This window comes from Tachypleus tridentatus, chromosome 13 (genome assembly GCF_004210375.1).
Source record: "Tachypleus tridentatus isolate NWPU-2018 chromosome 13, ASM421037v1, whole genome shotgun sequence".
Classification (NCBI taxonomy): domain Eukaryota; kingdom Metazoa; phylum Arthropoda; class Merostomata; order Xiphosura; family Limulidae; genus Tachypleus; species Tachypleus tridentatus.
The window spans coordinates 164728494-164752987 of record NC_134837.1 but is presented as its reverse complement, the minus strand read 5'-3'; the positions used below and the strand labels follow the sequence as shown (position 1 = coordinate 164752987).

General features: G+C 35.0%; 1 protein-coding gene and 1 long non-coding RNA gene across 4 annotated transcripts in view; one reads left to right on the top strand and one right to left on the bottom strand.

Moving 5' to 3' along the window:
- LOC143239575 (potassium channel subfamily K member 18-like) overlaps positions 1 to 24494 on the top strand; it is a 58985-nt gene that overhangs the window by 22744 nt on the left and 11747 nt on the right. For 2 of the 3 annotated variants that reach the window (XM_076480771.1, XM_076480773.1), the window contains exons 2-4: positions 2201 to 2601; positions 7624 to 8084; positions 11760 to 13182. In XM_076480771.1, the coding sequence (XP_076336886.1) occupies positions 12756 to 13182 (427 nt within the window). In that variant the 5' untranslated portion in view covers positions 2201 to 2601; positions 7624 to 8084; positions 11760 to 12755. The remainder of the gene's footprint in view (positions 1 to 2200; positions 2602 to 7623; positions 8085 to 11759; positions 13183 to 24494) is intronic. The other variant, XM_076480772.1, reaches the window with a different exon arrangement.
- Positions 3462 to 24494, bottom strand: part of LOC143239577 (uncharacterized) — a 29834-nt gene continuing 8801 nt past the window's right edge. Inside the window, exons 2-3 of the long non-coding RNA XR_013021246.1 lie at positions 21544 to 22736; positions 3462 to 3870 (exon numbers count right to left, since the gene is read on the bottom strand). This is a non-coding gene — a long non-coding RNA (uncharacterized LOC143239577). The remainder of the gene's footprint in view (positions 3871 to 21543; positions 22737 to 24494) is intronic.

The following is a 24494-nucleotide window of genomic DNA, read 5'->3' as shown; positions in this document are numbered from 1 at the left end:
GTATCTTAAATGGATATCAATACCATTAATAATATCTACCATTGATCAACTGTAAAACTTCAACAGCTCTTGCATATAAGGCAGTGAACTGTTCTTGTGTGAAATTTTGTAGTTGATGTAATATTCTCAACTGAGCATCGCCCTATGAGTCCAGCTAATTCATGTTTTTTTAGGTCTGGTTAGTTTTGTATCATTTCTTTGATCTAGTTGAGCTCAAAGACGTATTGTTAAAATACTTTCTCCTTGGTTTATCAAAAAGCATTGATTCCTTACACTCTCAGCTGTTGTGACCATGTTTCCCACATTTATAACAGTCGCTTTTTTTCTGAATCTTGTGGAAGAAGCATTTAATTCATACAAACTTTTATCGGTAATTCTATGGAATATTTTTTTTCCAACGCACACTTGAAAGCTCTATTCTCTTGTGGTTTATCCCCTCATTTTGTGTTCTAAAAGGCAGCTGATGTTTCAGTACTACTTGATTGGATAGTCCTATACGTTCAAGATGATGTCTTTAGTTGTTCATCTGTTCCTTTAATGGATTCAAGTTACATCGTCAACATGAGAGCTTCCTTTAGAGATGTACAGTAATTTTGCTTTAGCTTAATTCATACATCCTCCCTGTATTATGACACTCGTAAATCAGTCATATGCTAATGAATCCTTCCACATCTTCCACAAGTTCCACTAATGTTTCTTTTTTCTTCCAACCTGTTTCTGAGCTTCGATCTAGATACTTCCTTTTGGTATGTTATCCAAATCTGTTGGATAATGCTTGATCGCTGTTATAATTCTCATCTATAAAACTGATTAATATCATCAAAGTTGGTCCTTTTAAATGGGCAGTAAGATGAATAGCTGGTTGCTATTGTGTCAATTCACTCTGAAAATTATTTTAAACTAATCAGATTGCCTCCCATGTCACCTTTTCATCATAATCCACTTGTCTCTCGATTGTTTAATATCACTGAACTGGCCAGCTAAATTCTGGAACTTGATCTCGAGTGTTATTTCCGGAGTAATCCAGTAAAATTCTATACGACACAGTTGTAATAGGTGTATACCAAACATGTTCTCCTATTCCATTTCTAATCGTTTCAGATTTTTAATCTTGGGCAAATGCATAAATAACTATAGCTGGTTTGATCTGTACATTTACCTTTTTCCTTTTTCAAGATGTTTTATTCTGTTATTAATCTGTTTTCTAACTTCAATTTTTCATTACAGTTTTTCTGCATTTCTTCAACCTTACTGTTGTAGTCTCTCTATTTATCTCCAGAAGTTTCATCGACCACGTGTTCAATTAGGTTTATTTTCGTATTTAATTCTTCTTTAAATATTACATATCTGTCTTTCATTTCTGTCTCCTCCCTCTTGATCTTGTTTTATTTCTTTATCTCTTCCTTCTTGACCTTTTCTTAATTATTTTATTATCTGTGGTAAAGTGATGATCTTGCTTCATGGTCAAATTACAATCTTGAACTTTAGTCAAAGTTCTTATACACCAAAACAATTCCACTTTCTGAAACAAATGTTATAACGAATTTTATCGTTGGGTGAGTCCTTTTGGATCACTTGATCAAAACATGCTACTTCCAGTCGATGCAACGATAATGATTTATTTTTTTCAAAAATAATGTTTGTTATAGACTATGTTTACTTTGGCATATGTTCGTTACCATAGTTCACAAACAATTATTTTGAGTTTATGGTATGCCTAACTCACAAACAAGCTTACTTACAGAATTTAAGACGTGATAACTCTCACTACTAACACTGAACTAAATCACTTATTGAATACTATGTTTGTGTTTTCTTATAATAAAGCCACATCAGGCTATCTGCTGAGTCCACTGAGGGGAATCAAACCCCTGATTTTAGCGTTGTAAATCCGTAGACTTACTGCTGTGCCAGTGGGGGACATTACTGAATACTCAGTAACTACTCCTTACCGTGTCAATTCTCAAAACCACAATGTACCCTTATTTCCACATCATTAGCTCCCATTAGCAAACATCCAAAACAAAACAAAAACAATTTAATCTATAATTATATTTTTATGCAATATTCAAGATCTTTGCTTCAATTGTTAAGTTATACAGATATTAACCTATCTTTCTTACTTATTCTTCAGATTCCTTGCTTTGACGGCAATAAAAATCTAATTATAATAATAAACATGCAATTTACTTATTTTTAGGTCAGTGGCAAAAGCCGTCCACGTGCTGCAGACAACAGTATGCAACATGAAAAGAAGGATGTTCACCTGGAAAAGTCGCAAGTCGCGTGTACACAGGTTTTTCACGACATATTTATTCAGATAATTTCCATAAGAAAACATACTGTTTCGTATAAGTTACTTTGCGATCGGACTGTTAAAACAGGAGCTATGGAGTTTTCGTTCACATTCACTAAATGGCTTATGAAAGCATGAGGAGGAGTGGTGTGCTTTCGACGTGACAGCTGTATGACGGAACCTTTTGAAGATCCCGGTTGTCTGACAGATTATGACCGAACAATGTAATGACAGGATAAGTCTCAAAAATCCTCTGTAGATCAGGAGAGCGCGCAGAAATTTAAAAGGGAGTTTTCCAGAGCAAGGCAAGTTCAAAGGGAGTTTAAGGGACCTTTTTCCTAAATAGGTTACAAACTATTGATATTTTACATAACACAGAAAAAGTATTTCCAATATAAAACATTCGCTATGATGATGACAATCAATGAGCTCGAGCAAACAGGTGTCGGAGCATCGCAGACCCCCACTCCCTCTGTGTCTTCTAGTGTGTTCATACACGTGTGTGTAAACGTTCGAACATCGTTGCTCCGAGTTTAACACTGAATTAGCATATAAAGATGTAACTTGAAACAAAAGAAAACTTACTCACCCCATTGGTTTATAAAATATATATTCTGATAAATTCATTGGTAGTTAGTTTCAACTAGTCATTATTTTTATGTTCCGAAAACGCATACAGAAGTCTAAATTAACTTACTTCAGTTGATACCTGTCCCTACTTTATTGCATTGTTGTTTACTAAACATAAATCATGAAATTTAACACACCAAATTACGCTTTAAGGAAAATGCCAATACAAGGTGTAACTGGCAAATATTGCTCAGTTTTCATAGATTATGTTGAGCTGTTTCATTCATCTTACTGTAGAAAAGTATTTCTTGCGCTATATATATAGCGAGAGTGAGAGACAGAAAGAGACGTCTGAACAACAGTGATGAAATGGCCCAGAAAGTAAAGTACGTGACCTTTCTGAAGCTGAAATAGCTCGTTCCCTTGAAACTTGTTGGCATAAATTGGCTGAGCCACAAGTCACGAAACACTTGTATGGCTTTTTCACTCAGTTTTAACGCTCACTTAATATTTAGTCATATAAAAATACGTAAACAAATGAAACTATCCACACAACATAAACAGACCTTTTTATTCAGTTTGATACTTTATTCCGGATTTTACAATCAAATTACACCTAGAAGACAAACAGTCGACGGGCTGACATCCAAACGTCGGCGATAGATCCTGGAACACCCGCATGTCAGTCCGTCGTTGCGACGCTGAGTTAGCTGCCCTAGATAGCCTACATTTGTAATTTTCTACAGCTGCCAGCTCTAGATACTCGTATACTAGAATAACTTAAGTATGTCTGTCAAGTCATACATGTTATTAGTCAATCTCAGTTATACCTAGATTGAAATAAAACAAAAAAAAGCTTCTATTCCTGCAATGTTATCCTTTATTATCTTCATTTTAAATAACCATTCATCAAACACGTATTTTCTGCAATCCTTTTACGGTTTCGCTGTTTGCCGGGATATCATGGAATATTATACTTACACCTCGACTGCTGCTAGTGTGTTCTGCAAATAAAGTGATTCTTTTTATTTGTATGGATGAGTGATAAACGTTACACTTATTAATGAAACATTGGTTCCTGTTTCTTTAACGTTATTATTCTAAACTTTTCAGTATGTTTATGTTAACCCTTTCTTAAAATTTGGTGTATTTTCTTAAGTTCCCTCGAACTACATGGAGTTACCTGCGTTTAGTTAGAATTATATATATATTATTAAAACAGTAATTTTCAGTGGTTAAAAAGGAACGGAGATTAAGATAACTCGAAGTTATCTGTATTAGATTTAATCATATCAAGCCTTTTCATTACATATACCACTACAGTTACTCAAACCTTGTCATATTAGAAATACTTCCTGAGATGACATTGTTACAGAGACGTCCTGTAACTTATCGTAATGATACAGAGGAAAGCCTTGGTCACTTCTTCCACAACCGATAGTGTTATACGTGTTGACCCTCGTTATAGACTATTGTTCTGAAACACAGAGGTTACACCCAAGAAGCTTTTGAAGTTCACTGTTGTTCCTCCAAATTGTTTCCAACGTTCTTCAAACAGAATTCCATGGGGCTCGGCATCTAAATTGTTTCCAATGTTCTTCAAACAGAATTCCATGGGGCTCGGCATGGCCAAGTGGTTAAGGCGCTCCACTTGTAACCTGAAGGTCGCGGGTTCCAATCTCCGTCGCACCAAACATGCCTCGCCCTTTCGCCGTGGGAGCATTATAATGTGACGGTCAATCCCACTATTCGTTGGTAAAAGAGTAGCCCAAAATGTGGCGGTAAGTGTGATGACTAGCTGCCTTCCCAATAGTCTTATACTGCTAAATTATGGACGGGTAGCGCAGATAGTCCTGGTGCAGCTTTGCGCGAACTTTAAAAACAAATAAACAGATTTCCATGGAATACATTCACGAATGATATAGTATTGATTCATTTTTGTACTTTCCTTACGCGAAGGAACACACATCTTTACTTGGATTTGTTATCTGATGCTTCGTCTTGATGAAGCTATATCTTGGTTATATGACTTTATATCAAGCGTACCTCATAAAATAACTTCAAAATATGCCTGTTGTAAATACCATGAATATAGCAGATAACCCTTGGTACAGCAGTGAGTAAAAAATATAAAACAACTAAAAACAGATATTTCTAATAGAAGCTTTTCTTAAAATCACATTAAACTTCGTAGAAGAGACGGTACTTGAAAATTCTCTAAATTTTTCAAATTACAGATACCTCTAGAGGTCACTTCAAACTGCTTGTATTAAAATAACCATTCAACATTACTTTAAATTCTTCATATTAGGAATGTCACTTATGTCTACTCCAAATTCTTCATTTTATAGGTACAACTTAGAACTTCAAATTCCCATTAGATTCAATGCTTGAGACCAGTCGAAACTATTCGAAAAACTTAGTATTAAACATCTCATTTAAAATTACTTAAATTCTTCCAATGAGAGATGTTATTTGAAATACATCGATTTACTTTCTATTAATTCTTGTGAAAGTCTACTTCATATAACATATGATATTGCTCCAAACATTTCCTGTGAAATATACCATTTAAATTTACCTTAGACTCTTCCTGTTGGAGATATTTATTGATATATTTCCAGACTGGTTATTCCTATGTGAAATATCAACAGAAACTATTCGAAACTCTTTCTCTTTAAGATTATATTTAAAATAACATTAAACTCTTTCTTCTAGAAGCATCACTTAAGATAGTTTCAAATTAATCTTGTTAGATTAGTTATTTGTTTTTGAATTTCGTACAAAGCTCCTCGAGAGCTATCTGTGCTAGCCGTCCCTAATTTAGCAGTGTAAGAATGGAGGGAAGGCAGCTAGTCATCACCACCCACCGCCAACTCTTGGGCTACTATTTTACCAACGTCACATTGACCGTCGCATTATAACGCCCCGCGGCTGGGAGGGCGAGCATGTTTGGCGCGACGTGGATGCGAACCCGCGACCCTCAGATTATGAGTCGCACGCCTTAACACACTTGGCCATGCCGGGCCTATGTTAGATTAGTAGTGTTAACTATAAACTCTGTTATTTTATATATCAGTTGCATTCATTTTAATCATTTTCTATTACAGGTACTTCTTAAATCGCTTAAAACTATTCTATTACAGGTTACACTTGAGATGACAAGGAACCTTTCCATTTAGACATAACACTTATCATTCCAAACTCTTCCTATTATAGATAATACTAAATCGTTTATATTTGTGATGCCACTCGATTTTATCCTAGAAATATTACGTCACATCATTTCAACATTTTATCTATTAGAGATTAAAATTAACTTAAAACTTAGTTTTAGCTATTTAACCTGAGACGATTACAAACTGTTCCAACTACAACTTAAGTTAATTTTAAGTTATTCTGCCTAGAAATAAAGTGTGAGATCATTTGAATATCGTTTTATCAAAGATACTTTTCAAATTTGTCGATTTTTTCTATTAGGTTTAGTTGTAGTTATTTCGGCGCACACAATGAGCTCCTTCCACTACTGGGAATTTTTTCATTCAAATATACTACTTTAGATCATTTCATAATCTTCATTAGCGATCTACTTGAGCAATCGAAATTCTTCCTATTAGAGATTCCATATAGAATAAACTAAAATTATTCCTGTTATCGATATATGCCTTTTGAGACTACTGGCAAGCTCTTCGTTTCAAAAATAATACCTCAGACTATCCGAAACTTCCGCTGTAATGTACCAAAAGATCGCTCCATATCTGTTTATATTGGAAACGACTCTTGACTTAGTTCCAAATATTTCCTAGAAGAGGTCTAACTTGAAGTTCTTCCTATTTGTGATCATCTAGAGTATCTTCTTTATAAAGTTAGGAATATAACTTGAGGTCCATTGAAACCTTGCTATTGATAAATAAGTTATAACCCTAATAATAAGAGTTATATTAAACGATATTTACCATTAGCAAGGTCTCAAAGATATTACAAGTTGCTGTTATTATACTGTTAGTGCAAAGCAACATAATGGGTCATCTCCTTACTGTCCACAGCAAAGGATCGAACTCCGGATCATAGCGTTAGAAACTCATCACTAACCCCCCAGAGGATATTCTTCTTTTTAGATAAAAAAAAAAAGATAGATCACTCGAAACCTGCAAACTAGAGTACTCTTTTAAATCACATGGGACTCTTTCATGATAAAGACCACAACTCCTGATACTACCCAAACTTCTGCGAGTTTCATATACCACTTGAACACCTCAAACTTTAGTTAGCAAATACACTAATTCAGATAATTTTTTACTTTCGCTATTAAAGATATAACTTAAAATTATTCGAAAGTTCTATTCTAGAAATATTTCTTCAAATTACTTCAATATTTTCATTTTGAACATTTAACTCGAAACTGTTTATGTTTATAGATATCATTGGAAATCACTTCAAATTCCTTCCATTTGAACACTTCAATCACTATTTATTAACGATACACTTGATCTCTCTCAAAAATATTTATAATACAAATGCATCTTGACACCACATGAAACCTTTCCTCGTAGATATACCACAAGATGTTACTCCAACTTATCAGATAAGTCACTCTACATATGCCAGAACTTTTCCAATGTAAGATCACACCAAGTTCTTAGAAATTTGCATAAATGCAGACTTTTCTTTGGTATAAATCGGTGTTTGTGTGACATAACAACACAGTAAGAATGAAACTAATTGTTAATAAATCTTTCTTTATTTTCTTTACATAGGTTTCTAATAAGAAGAGACTAATAGCATCTGGACCACACTAAAGCTTCACTCTGTTGCTAAAGAGATTTATCGCTTAGTACCAGAGCTCATATAGGACCAGTAAAAAAAAAAAAAAAACCTTTTTAAAAGTCAGTGTTATTCTTACGCCACATCATGCAAAATACCAATGTACAGTTCCCGCTTCGATGGAATTAAAAATCAGTGTTATTCTAATGCCGTATCACACAAAATACCAATGTAAAGTTCCCGCTTCGCTGGACTACGGTGTTCTATACCATAAAAATTCGTATCTTGTGCATTACTGAATATAAATAGCGTTTCGACCGGAGCTTTGTATGTTGCCTGTTGAACAGGACCAATTAGATCTCGAATGAAGTGAACCTCTTCATCATCACCGACTTGAAGCACATAAAATGTGTTGTCAAGAGTATGTTATTTCCTTACTGGAAACTCGTATTGGGTTAGTAAAGAAAAATGTTTCAAAGTTATTATCACTTTTATAATAACATACTTATTATAAAAATTCAATATAAACTATCCTAATAGACCCATTAGCTGAGACTAGCTCAAACGTTTCCTAAAACGTTCACTAGACACTTTTGCCAACTGTTTTCATTAGGTGCCATAACAGACTAATTCAAACACTTTCGAAAACAATGAACACTATATATACCAACGTAGACTACTTCTAAATAAAGGGCACAGATAGCCTAGTTGCTTTGGGCCATAAAACACCAATTCAACCAACCAACCTAAATAAAGTTTCATATAGATTTCAATGCAAGTCTTTAGATTCGATTTTACAAAAAAAAATAAACTCTGAATCTTTGTACAACTTTCCTAAGGTAAAGTTACTTTTACCAATTAATATGATTGTTTCATTGTAGCTTTTCGCAACGGATCAAAACCAGTTCTTCCTATTAAACTCATATCGAACCCAGTCGGAAGCATTTTCATACAACGTCAATTTATTCGATTGGAAACTAAATCATTTTTTATAAAACTAACAAACAAATCTTTATTCTAAACTTTCTAATGTATAGGGTATCATTATTACTGTTTCTTTGTTTTTAAGTACCGAGCTATACAATGAGCTGTCTATGCTTTGACTACTTCGGCTTTCAAAACCTGATTTTTACAGTTTTAAGCTTTCGAACTTACCGTTAGGCCACGTGGGGAGGACTCTTTTATTACTATTACAAGTTTATTAATTTATAAACATATTCATGATACTAAGAAATAATATATTATCTGTCCCGCCGGTGAGGCAGTTATAAGTTTATAGATTTACAACAGTAGAATCTGTGGTTTTATTTTCTCACAATGGAAAGAGTGAAGGTACCCCATTGTGTAGCTTTGCAGTAAAACAAATAAACAGACCAAACCAGTTATTATCAAAACTTAGATGAACCACAAGATAATAAACCTAAATGTTTTGGGAAGGTAAACCTTCCTCCATAAGGACGAGTTGGGAACGATGTTATGTTTAAATTTTAAGAAGGCCTGTTTAAGCAACTCAAAGACTCACAAGTTTATAGAAGTTATCTGATACTGGAAACAGCAAAGATTTTTGTTCGTACTTGAATCTTAGAGACGAGCTGGCACGTTAACTTGAACATATTTCTTGTTACTTTTAACTGAGGCCCGGCATGGCCTGGTGGTTGGGGTGCTCAACTCATAATCTGAGGGTCACGGGTTCAAATCCCCATCACACCAAACTTGCTCGCCCTTACAGCCGTGGGGATGTTATAATGTCACGGTCAATCCCACTATTCGTTGGTAAACGAGTAGCCCAATAATTGGCCATGGGTGATGATGACTAGCTGCCTTCCCTCTAGTCCTACACTACTATATTAGGGACGGCTAGCGCAGATAGCCCTCGTGTAGTTTTGCGCGAAACTGAAACACAAAAAACAAACAAACTTTTAATTGGCAGAACTATTCGTTATTGACATCCAAAACAAACAAAGATGGTATTTCATAATGATGTGGTAGTGACCAAACACTACTCGGGTGTAGTAGTGACGATAAGTTAACATGATAGTGTGCAGAGATTAACCTTGTATTTTTCTCGACTCTTTGGATGTCTAGCACAAAGCTGTATCTTGTAACGATCAAACATCCCGTAGAAAAACAAATGTAGCATTCTCTATATCAATTTTTAAAATTTACATTACATGCAGAGTGATAACATATTGTTCGGATTTTGCCCGATACATTGAGATACGCTTCGTTCAATGTAATGACAAACAAGAACTTTGTCACATGTACGGTGATGCACACGCAGCTTTTGATAATTGGTCTTCTGTTTGGTCATATGGTTTGACGGAGCTTGTGAATACGATTTTTCTGTTGCTTTTATAGACTTGATTCGTCACGAACAATTATCTCATAAGCAGTTCTCAGGGAATTACTCACTTTCATTTTCTGTTTTTAGGTTACTTCCGTAACAAGCTATTTAACTTTCTTTTCTACCTATAGTGTACAGTAGTTGAATAGCTTCTTTGTTTTTTTCCTGCTGGAGTCACGCATTTCTTTACTTTACTGATACAGTTCGATTAGAAATATTATTTTTATTTTTGAAAAATGCTAAAATTGAGTGTCTTGTTTGTTTTTATAATACTGAAAGTGGAATATTTTGTGTTAGAAAGTCCTGCAATGTAATCTGCCGGAAAGGGATAATTTAATCTCTGTATAATCATTGGTCACTTAAATGAACAGAAGCAAGGTGCCTGGATATTCAGATTATTATTATAGATCGTGAAAAACTCTCTGTTGTTTGTTTGCCTCTTTATTTGTTTGAAGTTAAGCACAAAGCTACACAATAAGCTATCTGTGCTCTACCTGCTATAGATATCGAAACCAGGTTTCTACTTTTATAAATCTATAAACATACCGCTGTGCCACTAGGGGGTGCTCTGTTGTAGATCACCATAATAATACGGAAAAATTCAGGTTAGTATTTGTTGATGTTGTACACTCTACGAAGCTGTGTTCAATTAAACAAGGATACGTTTGTTTGGTTTTTGAATTTCGCACAAAGCTATACAAGGTCTATCTGTGCTAGCCATCCACAATTTAGCAACAACCACAACTAGTTGATAGTCACATTATAATGCCCCCACAGCTGAAGGTAGGAAAGGGCAAGTCAAGACCCCTAACTTTCTGGTCATGCGGGAAAACAAGAATAAAACAGCAAAATTTATATGTAGGCAATATAGCAATACATGGGGTGAGGAAGAAATTTATTTTTTTAAAATATTTAAAATTTCAAAGGTAAAATGGAAGCTAAAATGAGATCTAAGTAGCGTAAGATACCAAAAGATTGTTAATTTGTTTTTAAGCATAGCGTATATATTGCAACCCAGTTATTATTCTTATAAGCCCCAGACGTACCAGCATGGAGATTCTATAAAAAAGTAGGAAGACATTAGTCATTATAAAACGTCATAGAAGGTTAATCTAAATAGAAGTAATAACTCGAAATTAATAACTAATAAAAATATTACACATAACATGCAAACAGGCGTTTCTCACATGTGTAACGAATAATAATAGCCTGATCTTTATTCAGAATTAATTAAAGATCAAATACCACTGATTCCAGAATTCCACACTGATGAAGAGTGTTCGAGGTTTTTTTTTTAATTCTCTGTCTGCTCTAACTCTAAACCTAATATAGATATCTCAGCGAACCATGTATAGAAATATGTATTATTAGTAGGTTAGTGGGACTCCATAAAAATAGAAGAAATCGTTTCACAAATTTCGAGACAACTATATGTTATACACAATGACAAAAATGAGTCTTCGCCTAACAATAACACAAAAGGACAAAAAAACATCCTTCACTGAGAATAATGCTGACTTCATTCGTACATTTATATATCTCCTTCAAGATCTGGGTTAATGGATTAGATCACACGTTTTTGGTTTATTGCACAAGTGCATGGGCTCTATACTATAGGTTTAATGCCTGTATTTTATACACTCATAATCATGTTTTAAACATTCGTTCGAAAACAAGTCATATATAAAAATGTATTTCGGTTTTTTTGTTACTTTTGTTGTTATCGATTTAACCCTTCGCCACGAAACATTATCTTCCTTCTGATTGGTTCATTTGCTCTTTTAGTAAAAACGTGTGTTATCTGGTTGGTTCATTCATCTTACTCTTGCCGGAACCGCCTCCTCGGCTGAAGCTGTCACAAGAGAATGGGTTATCTAAAAACGTCCTAAACAACTAAGGCTTACTGCTACTAGTCCTGAGTGGAGTCTCGTGTTGCTTATAAGGAAAATTAGGTTTCAGTGTATTGGTACGAATATACTACGTCTGTAGACTGTTGTTTAACTGAAGTTGTATTAATCGTAGCTAATAATCAAAATACAGTTTTTATTTTTTATTAATCCACAGAAATATCGCCATCTTGTGAGGGTATTGAGTTGACAAACTGATATAGTTTTGGATTTATTGATTTGATGCTGTTAATATAGTGTTATATTCTCCAATGTATTGTTCTAAATTATATTTGGATGTACTGAATAAGATGTTGAATTCTACTGTATTCTGACCTTTTGGCCTTACCGATCATTTCTCTTCAATGTACTATTGAACTTACCAGAGTACTGCTATTAGAGTTTATTTTAATCCATAGAGTAATTTTATTAAAGTTCAATACTTTCTGTTATCCTGTAAAGTTATTAAAGTATTGCTATTAGCAGTTAAGTAACTGAAGTGTGGAATCACAAGCAGCATAGTTTGAGATTCTTGGATAAGCCACTGTTTTATTTACAACGCAAGTATTGATGCCTAATAATATTTTCTGTAACAAATCTTTAAATGTTCGTGGTAATTTATAGATTCCGTAGTTATGTCTGTCTCCAATTATATTTCATTAAGCGGTTAGATTGCTGTGTCAGCTGTGGTGTCCACCAGTGAAACCATTTAATACTACATTTTCAACGGCAGTAAATTTCATTGTGTTAAAATCAGTCTAATCTATAATCATTGTCCACTTCTACTGTATATATATATATATTGTTATTTCACAAAAACTTGCCTACGTTTATGTGGGAATTTTAAATATCTCAACTTTACGTCAGACCTAATCGTTGGTGTAAAGTTAGCTAGATGTTACGAGATGTGGAAGAGGAGGAAGATCCCGTACAGAGAACCAAGTGGAAGCGCTATCTTCGGCTACTTACCGCTCGTCTTTTCTCTGACGTTGGAATATGTACTTTGGCGTTGAGTTACGCCATTGTGGGCGCCCTAGTATTCGAGGCTCTAGAGACCCAGCACGAGTTGAACGCACGCTCACAAGTTCGGAAGCTTAGACTCGACTGTATGCATGATTTGTGGAAAATAACTAACAAATTAAATGTGCTTTATGAGAAAAACTGGACATTAGCTGTTGATTGGAGACTCACAGAGTTTGAGCAAATGGTGGTCAACGCTGTGAAAAACGAAGGATATGATGGAAGAGACATGGAAGCCACAGAACGACAGTGGTCATTCTCTGGAGCGCTGTTTTACTCACTAACAGTTACTACAACAGTAGGTAAGGATTGGATAAATAATTTAACAGCTATGAAAAGAGCTTTAACTATTAGAGTATTAATTTTATATTCATAGGTTATATATATCACATTACAGCAACTGTTAATTAGTGAGTATTAATATACTTAAATTTCACAACTGGTAAATCATAATGCATTAATGTTCCCTTAAACAGAGCCGAGCATGTCCAGATGGTTAAGGCGTGCGACTCGTAATCTGAGGGTCGCGGGTTCGAATCCCCGTCGCACCAAACATGCTCGCTCTTTCACCCGTGGGGGCGTTATAATGTGACGGTCAATCCCACTATTCGTTGCTAAAAGAGTAGCCCAAGAGTTGACGGTAGGTGGTGATAACTAGCTGCCTTCCCTCTAGCCTTACGCTGCCAAATTAGGGACGACTAGCGCAAATAGCCCTCGTGTAGCTTTGCGCGAAATTCAAAACAAAAAAACCTTTAAACAGGTGTCACATTTTTATTAGATGTGTCACTACACTGACTATCATATTATCACATTACTTACAGCGCTAGTGCTTATATATATATAACTTGACATTTGAGTATCTTATAACTCAAAATATGTCATATTTATTAGAATAACGTGCAAACTGTAGCCAGTAGGTATCTATCTATCCATGATGATGTATGAAACGTATCTTAAAACTGTTGAGCTTCATAATTTTTAACACAAGCAAAACAATTGATATTTTTTTCTGTTCTCTAGTCAGTTCTTTGTCATCCAACCAGTATTCTGATAAAAATTAATATATTCTTTGTCGGGAGAGAGAAAGACAAGTCGTGATATGCCATCAAAGCTCGTCTTAAACTAATTTTAACTTAAAGATCTTCTAGCTATAAAGTTATACAGGTTCTAAGACCTTCCGTAATCCAGAACTTACACATTTCTTCACTGTATAAAGTATTTTTAAACCTGAAGCTAGAGAGGGCATGAAGGATTCTCACTCTTTTTAATGTCAGGAAATAAAACATTTCAGTAAGAAATTCCAAATCAAATATCAAACGCTGTCACAAAACACAACACATGGAATGAGCATGAAATTATTGTTTTACATATTTCGGCTTAAACTACGCAGAAGATTTGTTTATTAACGACAGCATCAGTGATTCCGATGTTTCATGAGTTGATGTGAAATAATGTGACGTCTTATCGACTACATGCGTCAACTCAAATGCTTCCGCATCATCCTTTGTGATGCATGGTATTGGTATCTGGAACAACCACACGTAAACAAAACGTCAAATATATCTTCTTCTTATCAACACAAAAAAACAGTTTAGAGAGGTCGGTTCTACGCAACCTTTCTTAGACATAATAAGATCATTCAATGAACCTGCAAGTTTGGAAATATGGTAAAATCATTAGCTGCTAATTTATTTCATAAGTAAAACATAACGCTACGATTCATTTTTAATGTAACAACTATATAACAAACTTTAAAAAAATAATAATTTTTATAGGAGAACAATACATTAACTCTGTCATCATCAGGTTAGAAAGTTTTACATGTTAATTAACAGACTAATTCTGCAGTCCTTAACAAAAATACGTTAGAATTAAGTTTTGTCTCTGATCATTATGGGGCCTGGCATGGCCAGATGAGTTAAGGCACTCGACTGGTAATCAGAGAGTCAGGGGTTCGAATCCCTGTTACACCAAACATGCTCGTCCTTTCAGCCATGGGGACGTTATAATGTGACGGTCAATCCCACTATTCATTGGTAAAAGAGTAGCCCAAGAGTTCGTGGTGGATGGTGATGACTAGCTGCCTTCCCTCTAGTCTTACACTGCAAAATTAGGGACAGCTAGCACAGATAGCCCTCGAGAAGCTTTGTGCAAAATTCAAACACAAACAAATTGATCATCATATCCTCCACTCTCTAATTTCAATTTTAAGTATTTTAATTTTATAATAATCTCTTTCTCATTGTACTTGCTCACAGAGGACCGCAAATAAACATAAAAGACTCATAGAAACGTAAAGCAGTAAAAAGCAACATCCACTGAAGCTTCAGATATAAAAATATGGATGAAATCACTTTTATGACACATGTGTAACGGATGGTTCAGATCTAACCAGCGTTATTCTTTGTAACTTTTCGAAGAACAAAATATGTGTTATGTGTTTCAAAATAATTTTTAAAGTAACTGGGTTAATCTGCTAGAAGAGAGAGAAAGAAAGAGCTGAGTTACCATAAAAAGAAATGTGTATTATTAATACTTCATGGAAAAACTCTTCGTAACGGACGAATAACACACTATATTTGTAAGATCTCTTTAGTGTTTTTTCGTGTTATTTCATCACATATTACAAAAACGGATGCTTTATTTACAACTAACATAGTGCTCCATTTATCATGTGTTATCGTGATTGACGAAAGAACTACGATACAAAGGGTTGTCATTTTTAAACTTACTTAGAAACTACTGCAGGAAGTGTTATCACTAGTCATTGATATTCATAAACCACAACGGGTAGTATTACAAGTTTTTATAGCTGTGCTGAAACAAAACGAACAAAGTCAGGACTGCAACACCAAGTGTTATCAGGTTTGTAGAGGTTTAAACCTTACTGTACTCAATATTATCACTTTTTATCATTACTTTGAAACTACAACATGAAGTTTTTAAATTTACTTAGGAAGTATGACTTCCATGTCATCAATTTTATAGATATCAAGGATCTAAGACACGAAGTATTATAAATATTCTAATTATTTAAGAACTACAACTTGAATTATTGTCTCTTTTTATACTTATTGAGTTATCCAGGATCGAGGACAACAAATGTTATCACTTTTATCGTAAATTAGGAATATCAACACAAAATATCTTCAGTGTTATAGTTACCCAGGATATGCTACACCAAGTATCATTAGTGTTATAGATGTGTGTGAGAACTGCGACACAGGAGCGTTATAAGAATTTACTGCTCAGAATTTAGTATTCAGGAAGTACCGTACAAAGAGCTATCACTTAGAACTCAGGAAGTACTATACAAAGAGCTATCACTTACTACTCAGGAAGTACCATGTAAAGAGCTATCACTTAGTATTCAGGAAGAACTATACAAAGAGCTGTCACTTAGTACTCAGGAAGTACCATGCGAAGCGCTATTACTTAGTACTCAGGAAGTACCAAACAAAGAGCTATCACTTAGTACTTAGGAAGTGAGCTATCACTTAGTACTCAGGAAGTACTATACAAAGAGCTATCACTTAGTACTCAGGAAGTACCATGCGAAGAGTTATTACTTAGTACTCAGGAAGTACTATACAAAGAGCTATCACTTGGTACTCAGGAAGCACCATGTAAAGAGCTGTCACTTAGTACTCAGGAAGTACCACACAAAGAGCTATCACTTAGTACTCAGGAAGTACTATACAAAGAGCTATCACGTAGTACTCGCGAAGTACTATACAAAGAGCTATCACTTGGTACTCAGGAAGCACCATGTAAAGAGCTGTCACTTAGTACTCAGGAAGTACCACACAAAGAGCTATCACTTACTACTCAGGAAGTACCACACAAAGAGCTATCACTTAGTACTCAGGAAGTACTATACAAAGAGCTATCACGTAGTACTCATGAAGTACTATACAAAGAGCTATCACTTAGTTATTCACTCGGGAACTTCGATTCTAAATTACTTAGTAACTATGTCACGAAATGCTGTCGGTTTTTATGATTTATTAGACCTTCGAGTGAAGGGTTATCAGTTTTGTAATTACTAAGAAACTCTGACATGAAGTATTGTCAGACTTACACTGACCTAGAAACTACTAATTAAAATAATACCAATTTTTATAGTACCTTTGTAACTACGAAGTATTAAACAAAGTGTCATAAAGTTTTTAGTTACTCAGAAACTACGAAGTTTTGTATTCACTTGGTAACTGTTCCCCAGTGGGCTGTTAGTGGTAGGTTTACGGACTACGGACTTGGAATGCTAAAACGTGTAGTCAGAGCACATATAGCAAGGGTAGCCAAACTTGCTTAACGTAAGAGTCACGTACGATAAACTTCAGATGTTTGAGAGCCACAAGACATGAACAAATATTGCACACACGTTTTTATTGTAACATACATATTTTGTTGCATAAACTTTATATAAATATTAATAAATACATGTACGTTATAATAGTTATTCATGTATGTAGTTTTTAAACTGTTAATTTGTAGTTGTTTCAATAATCACAAAATAAACATATATATACCAAATGTTTTCAAAATCCTGGCTGATTATTGTTTTAATTATATTGAGCGTATTTAATACGGTAAGGAACTACGGTAATATCTAAGAAAAATATGCAAATTTGCATGTCGTTAACATTAAATGAGACTGCCAAAAATAAAAATAAAAGGGGTAAAAACATATTTTTAATTATATTTATTTGTATTAGTAAATATCTGGTCATAACATGGAGGAAAATATGTAAAACAATAAAATTAGAGATATTTTAATCAGGTACCACCTTACTAAAGTTTAGTCTTATCATAATATATTTCTAACACCAACAGACATTGATATAATTATCAGGCTATTTACTGCTAGTAGAGGTCTTGTGAGTTTCCATCTTGGTTATGAGTCGTTGAAATTCCGGCTAAAATGTTGGCAAGGCTGTACGAATTAGCTCCGTCAAGTGTTGATTTGTAAGGGTTGCATGATTCTTCGACTTCACAAATTTCATTACAGAGTACAATGATCCACAGCAGTATGTTGTGCTGAAAATTAGGATGAGTTGCACAGTAGTTTTCTTCAATTCAGGTTATTTTATTTCTAGAACTTGCTTCCAGAACTCAATTGTAGAGCGGGATTTATGGATCAAATTTAGATCCAGGTCCTCCTGTCGTTCTATTAGTTGCATTTCCACAGCAGATGATTCCGTAACCAGAGGTTCGAGAACTGGACAACCATCATTGATCACATCAACCATGTATAGATTTACAAGAAAGAGGAAGCAGGGCTTCAGCTTCTGCAAGTTATCAAACCTGTCTAGGAAATTATCAAGCAGTCCTTGTAATTTATCTTTGTATTCTTCCAGTTTGTGGTCTTTTATTTCAATATCAGGGAATGTATTTACTCTCCTTTTGAGATTAGGAAAGTAACTGAAATTTCTTGACAATATATCTCTTTGAAAATGTCTTATTTTATAAGATCAGAAACAATCTTATCCTTCCCCTGGAGTGCCAAGTTGAAAGTTTGTAGATGATTCATTATATCAGTAAGGAACATTAGATCTTGCATCCATTCATCATTTCCCAGTTGAGGATAAAATCTTTTCTTTTCTTCGAGAAAAGTAATAATAGGCTCCAACAGATCCACAAACCTATTTAAGACATTGCTGGTTGACAAACACCTGACAATGCAATAGAAAAAGACATTACTAGGTTTATCTTCAAGCTCCAGTTCTTCAATAAAATTTTTGAACTGCTAGTAAGTCTTCCCATTTAAGCGTATGAAATTGATAATTTCAAGAACAAATTTCATAACATCTTCACACTTGAAGTATCTGGCTGCCAGGTGTTCACGATCAATAATGCAATGAACAGGGAGACACTTTGGAAAGCTGGGATCACTTTTCATAATTGCAATCAATCCCGATTTTTCCCACCATTGCAGGTGCTCCACCTGTTGCAACACTGACGAGTTTATCCAGTGTATAAACATTTGTTAAGGCTCTGTCAAGCACATTTCTGATGTCAACACCACGAGTTGTTTCATTTTATGACACTAAGTCCAACATCTCTTCTTTTACAGTAACATCAGAGGAAACATAACGAACAAATACTGCTAGTTGTGGGTTGTTTTGTATATCTGTAGATTTGTCAAGGGCTAAGCTGAATGCAAGAGAATTTTTTAAATCATTTTGCATTTTGCCTGCAACATCAACACTGATCTGGTAGATAGGTCTCTCTGTAGTGTGGTGTGAAGCTGGTGTTTGTGATATTAGTCACTGAAGTTTTGTGTTATTTGTATCTAACACTGCAACAACTTCAGCTATATTCTTCTTAACAAATTCATCATCAGAATATGGGCGTTTAGCACGAGGAATATTCCATGATATAACAAAACTAGCTTCAGTCGTTGTATCAACTTCCTTACTGAACGTTGTCAACAGTGTCTGCTGGATATTTAGTGATGATTTAAAAAAAAAAAAAAACTAACTTGTTTTTCCGTAATTCTGATTTAGGTAGATAATCAGACGAAAAGTTTTTGTGACTTGTTTCATAGTAGCGTTTCAAGTTACTCACTTTGTAATGACTGAGTAATACATTATAGATAAGATACAAAGGTTTACCTCCTTTAATGGTGAATGCAAAATTTTTCTCTCACTCTGGCATAAAATTTGTGTTTTTATCTTCATACTTTTGCTTCTTACAATTTGATGACACCATCTTCCTTCACAAAATTTTTACAGACATTTCTAAAACATTAAAGTGAAAATAAACAATAAGCTACAACACGTGCAACGCAATCAAACAACAGCGCCCTGTATCACATTAACACTCCGATAATTTAACTGCCCACAACACAGCCACACACGCCACAATCACACGATCGCAAGTTATGCCCACTAAAACTAACAATGTCAGCATCGGCTTGTACAGTTACTGATCCTCCAGCACAATTCCTCTGTAATCCTTGTTGATCCGAAATTACTTTAATCTCTGACTCAAATCTAGCATTAAAAGTATGATTTAAATCTTAAATATATTTATTTACCATGAACATTAAACTTACCTTCTAATCCAATGGACTCTCAGTTTATACAAAATAAATAACTATAAAGCTTAAATTTTTTTTTTTCCTTTTATATTAATTGTGATGCAAAAAGGAGCTCAACCAACATATTTCCGCGAGCCGCACATTACATGTTAAAGAGCCTCGGTTTGGCTACCCCTGACATGTAGCCTTTTATGTAGCTTTGCGCTAAAACAACAACAGAAAAAAACAATGTTGGGGACTACGACACGAAGTTTAACCCTTAAATGTCAGCCATCATCAACTGATGCTATTACCTACAACATTCCCAAACTACAAAACAAACGTTAGTCAATTCTAATGTTACGTAGAAAATATTAGACAAGGTACTATTGATTTTTATAGTTACTCAGGAACTACTACACTAAGTATTTTAAGGGCCTGGCATGGCCAAGCGCGTAAGGCGTGCGACTCGTAATCCGAGGGTCGCGGGTTCGCGTCGCGCTAAACATGCTCGCCCTCCCAGCCGTGTGGGTGTATAATGTTACGGTCAATCCCACTATTCGTTGGTAAAAGAGTAGCCCAAGAGTTGGCGGTGGGTGGTGATGACTAGCTGCCTTCCCTCTAGTCTTACACTGCTAAATTAGGGACGGCTAGCATAGATAGTCCTCGAGTAGCTTTGCGCGAAATTCCAAAACAAGTGTTTTAAATTTACTCAGAAACTACAAAGCAAACTTTCATCAGTTTTTATATTTACTAAGAAACCACCACATAAAGTTTTGTTTGTTTTATAGGAATTATTAATATGTTGTCAATGTTATACTTACTCAGAAATTTCAATGCAAAGTGTTAGTTTTTATAATTAAACAGGAAATGTTGCATGAAATGTTGTAACTTTTAGATCTGTTCAGAAAATAAGGTACGACGTTTAAACCAGTTTTATAGATATTTAGAAACTAACACGTGAAGTTTTGTCAATTTAATAGATCCCTCAAATATCATTAAGTTTCTAAAATTAATTAAGAACGACGACAAAAAATGTCTGCAATTCTATAGTTACTTAGGTTCTCCAACATGAAGTGTTAATAGATTTGTAATGCCTTAGGAACTACTACACGAAGTGTTGTCAGTTTATTTTTTTTTAATTTTCTGGAACTGGCCCGGCATGGCTAGGTGGTGGTTAATGCACTCGACTCGTAATCTGTGGGTCGCGAGTTCGATTCCCCGTCACACCAAACATGCTTGCCCTTTCATCCGTGAAAGCGTTATAATGTTACGGTCAATTCCACTATTCGTTGGTAAAAGTGTAGCTCAAGAGTTGGAGATGGGTGGTGATGACTAGCTGCTTTCCTTCTAGTCTTACACTGCTAAATTAGGGACGGTGAGTGCAGATAGTCCTCGTGTAGCTTTGCGCGAAATTCCAAACAAAAACCTTACCTTTCGGCATGGATTCCGTAGGGACCCTGCAAGAAGTATTCTGTTTGTACAATTTGCCTTCTCTGGAATCAATTAAGTGTACGTAGTGTTACAACATTAAAAACCGATTTCCGTTACCCTTGAAGGACACAGAACAGATAGTCCATTTTGCAGATTTATGCTTATTAACAAACATCTAATAAATCTCTTGAATCCAAATACCTACCTGTGTTTTCCTTGGATGACGACTCATGAAGGAAAGAAAAAAATAAAGGTGGTTGAGTGGTGTCTGGAACACTGCATCACATCACCTCGACCTTATATTCATGTAGAAGTGTGTCCCCAGAAACAACTGACTTATCCTTTGTGGTTCGGATCAACTGAGTGTCAGTAGTAGATGTTCTCATTCGGTGTTGTTTCGGTCACTTCTGGTGTTGATATTTACGTATAGTACCATCAAAACACTGACGTTGCAACATTGTTCCAGTTTGACAATGTCCTCTTATTAGGCTAAGCTTAACAAAATCCTCGGTAAATGGCAAAAGATGGATGATTTTGAGACCACACTGTTGCAATCTTCTGTTTCTCCTGTATCTCGTTTTCTGAGATATTACATTGTCTTTCAGATGTCTTCCCTTTTTTCATCCAAACAGTCTTAGAGAGACTGGATGACACTCTAAAGTCGGTGAAGAAATTACGATCTGAGGAATTATTGCTAGAAACATCACGACCGCATGATAGTAAGCACCTCTTAAAGTCAACATGCTGATGTTACTCTCGATATTGTTTTCAGTTCATCAAGAGGGATCTCGTTCAAATTTCTAATAGAGTAGATCTTACTCGTCTGTGCAGTCAATGAATATCTGTGCCAACCAGAGTTCTGATTTTAATCTTCACTATACCTTGTCATCCTGCCACTGTTAAGACAGGGTATCTAAACTACTCAATCAAACCTTGAAGCCCTCTATGATATCTTAATTGTTAACAGTTTGCTCAGACAAAGGCCATGATAGCAACGAATCTCAGTTAAAACCTCATTGAGTCAACCATTCTGGTTTTATCCCTCTAATTCTCAATCATGTACTAAATGATTGAAGAAAAAGAAGACCTCGTATTTCTGAGGCACGGAAGATGATGACCCCTATTCTAAATTGAAGATATACTTCTGCAATCTGTTACACTGTCACAATAAAAACGCAAACAGATCTCTCCCTTCCATCCATATAGCCTTTCTTTCTCTCTATGTTAATGGTCTTATATCCTCCACAGATAAACCAATGCACAAGTCTTTGTCCACTTCAACATCATCCCAACCACTGACAATAGTGAGTAATTAGTTCCACTTTTACTGCATCCAAGGGTTGGGACTATTATGTGGTTACGTCCTCATTCATTGAAATCACATTCACCTACGAGAACCTATTTCAATGAGATAAACAAAGGTACATAGAGGTTAAATGACTTATTTGAAACTAGAAGAACAAAGTGATTATAAACTGAACAAAAAAGCTCCTTACCTAGAATTCTGCAAAATTCTGTGTAAAAATGGATATTCTAATAAAAGTTGTCGATACGTTCATGATATTAGAAAAACATGTAAGTTTAAGAAGTCTTGATATAAATGAATAAAAACCCTATAACTCCAGTGTCTTCTAAAGATTAACTTTCTTCTTCAAGGGCAAAATAGTTGTCGATATTTATGCTCTAATTTACATTACTTTATGGCCTTCGTTAATCTTTACCATCCTGTGTATTTCTTTACAGACGACACTCCTTAAAGCTGCTGATACTACGTTCTTTTGGAAGTTTCCTTGTAAAGAAAAGACAGACCATGTGATGAAGGAGTTCATGAATATGTAACACTGTTGGTTGACCAGTATGTAGCCTCAACAATTGTACTACTCAGTACATCATTGAAGACTGTTAATAAATATATTTCCACTGGTTTTTACTCTAAAATTTGTTCATTTCATTTGTCACCAGGAAATATCTGTCAGGTAGTCTTTGATGGTATGTTATCATTGCTCTTCTTCATTTCAGAAGACTTTAGTAGGCATCATCCAATCTGGGGTGGTAAAGATGTTGATGTCGATATGTGGAACGTTTCTCTCTTCGATACTGGATCCTATACTTATTTTCATGTCTCATATAAATATTTCACTGGAATCAATCTATCCCTTTGTTCCAATTCTTTGTTACGTATTTTTTTCTGGAAAGTAGAAGATGATTGTAACTGACTATATTGTCCATGCATCTGTTTGTATAATCCCTAACACCTCAACATGTTTACCATGGTATCTTTATTCATAGTAGACTCTTAAATGCTAACGACTACCGAAGACTCAAATGAAGGCCTGAGATATCTTGCAGACATACCTCATTCTTCCCAACCACATGGCCTTTCAGCAAGCTCTTGTACATGCTCAGTAAGTCAGACATCTAAGTCGAAAGCAAATGTTGATTAGGTTCGTCTTCAGAGTCTTTCCACCCAAAGTTCTATGGTCATTTGTAACAAGATTCAAAAAGTTAATGAGAATTATATATCCTATTTTGTTTCTCTCTTTCTTTCTAATCGCCAAGAAGTTGGTGATTTATAAGATATTGCTAACACTCATGGAGAATACTTTTTCATCATTCTAGCACACACACCTTGCCTTATTGGCCATCAAGACATGGTCCAACAATAGCACCACCTTTTTCTCAAGCTGACAGTATCCATGACTGTAATCGACGGTTTTCTCCAGTGAAACTTCAAATTGCTCTATGTTGTTTTGGCAACAAATCAATTAGGCTAAACGAGATGTTACACCATATATCTTCTGCACATCTTCATCGTCTTATGGCTGTTTTAAATCAAGTTTGGCAAGAGAGATGTTTTACACATGCATGGCATAGAACTGTTATCATTCCTTTATCTATGTCTGGAAACGACACCAAGATTTATTTTAATTATCGACTTATTGCTTTGACTAGTTATCCATATAAGTTTTCACTCACCTACTGTTGTTTTTGCAAACAGTAATCCACCATAAAATATTGATTCAACATCCAGCTTTTTCAAGAGCGAGTATATTGTTTCTGTCTTTTTATCCTACGAAGGCTCATGATAACACGTGAAAGTTTGGAATCTTACAGAACCTCCATTCATATGTGTTGCATGATCAGTCATCCATTTTC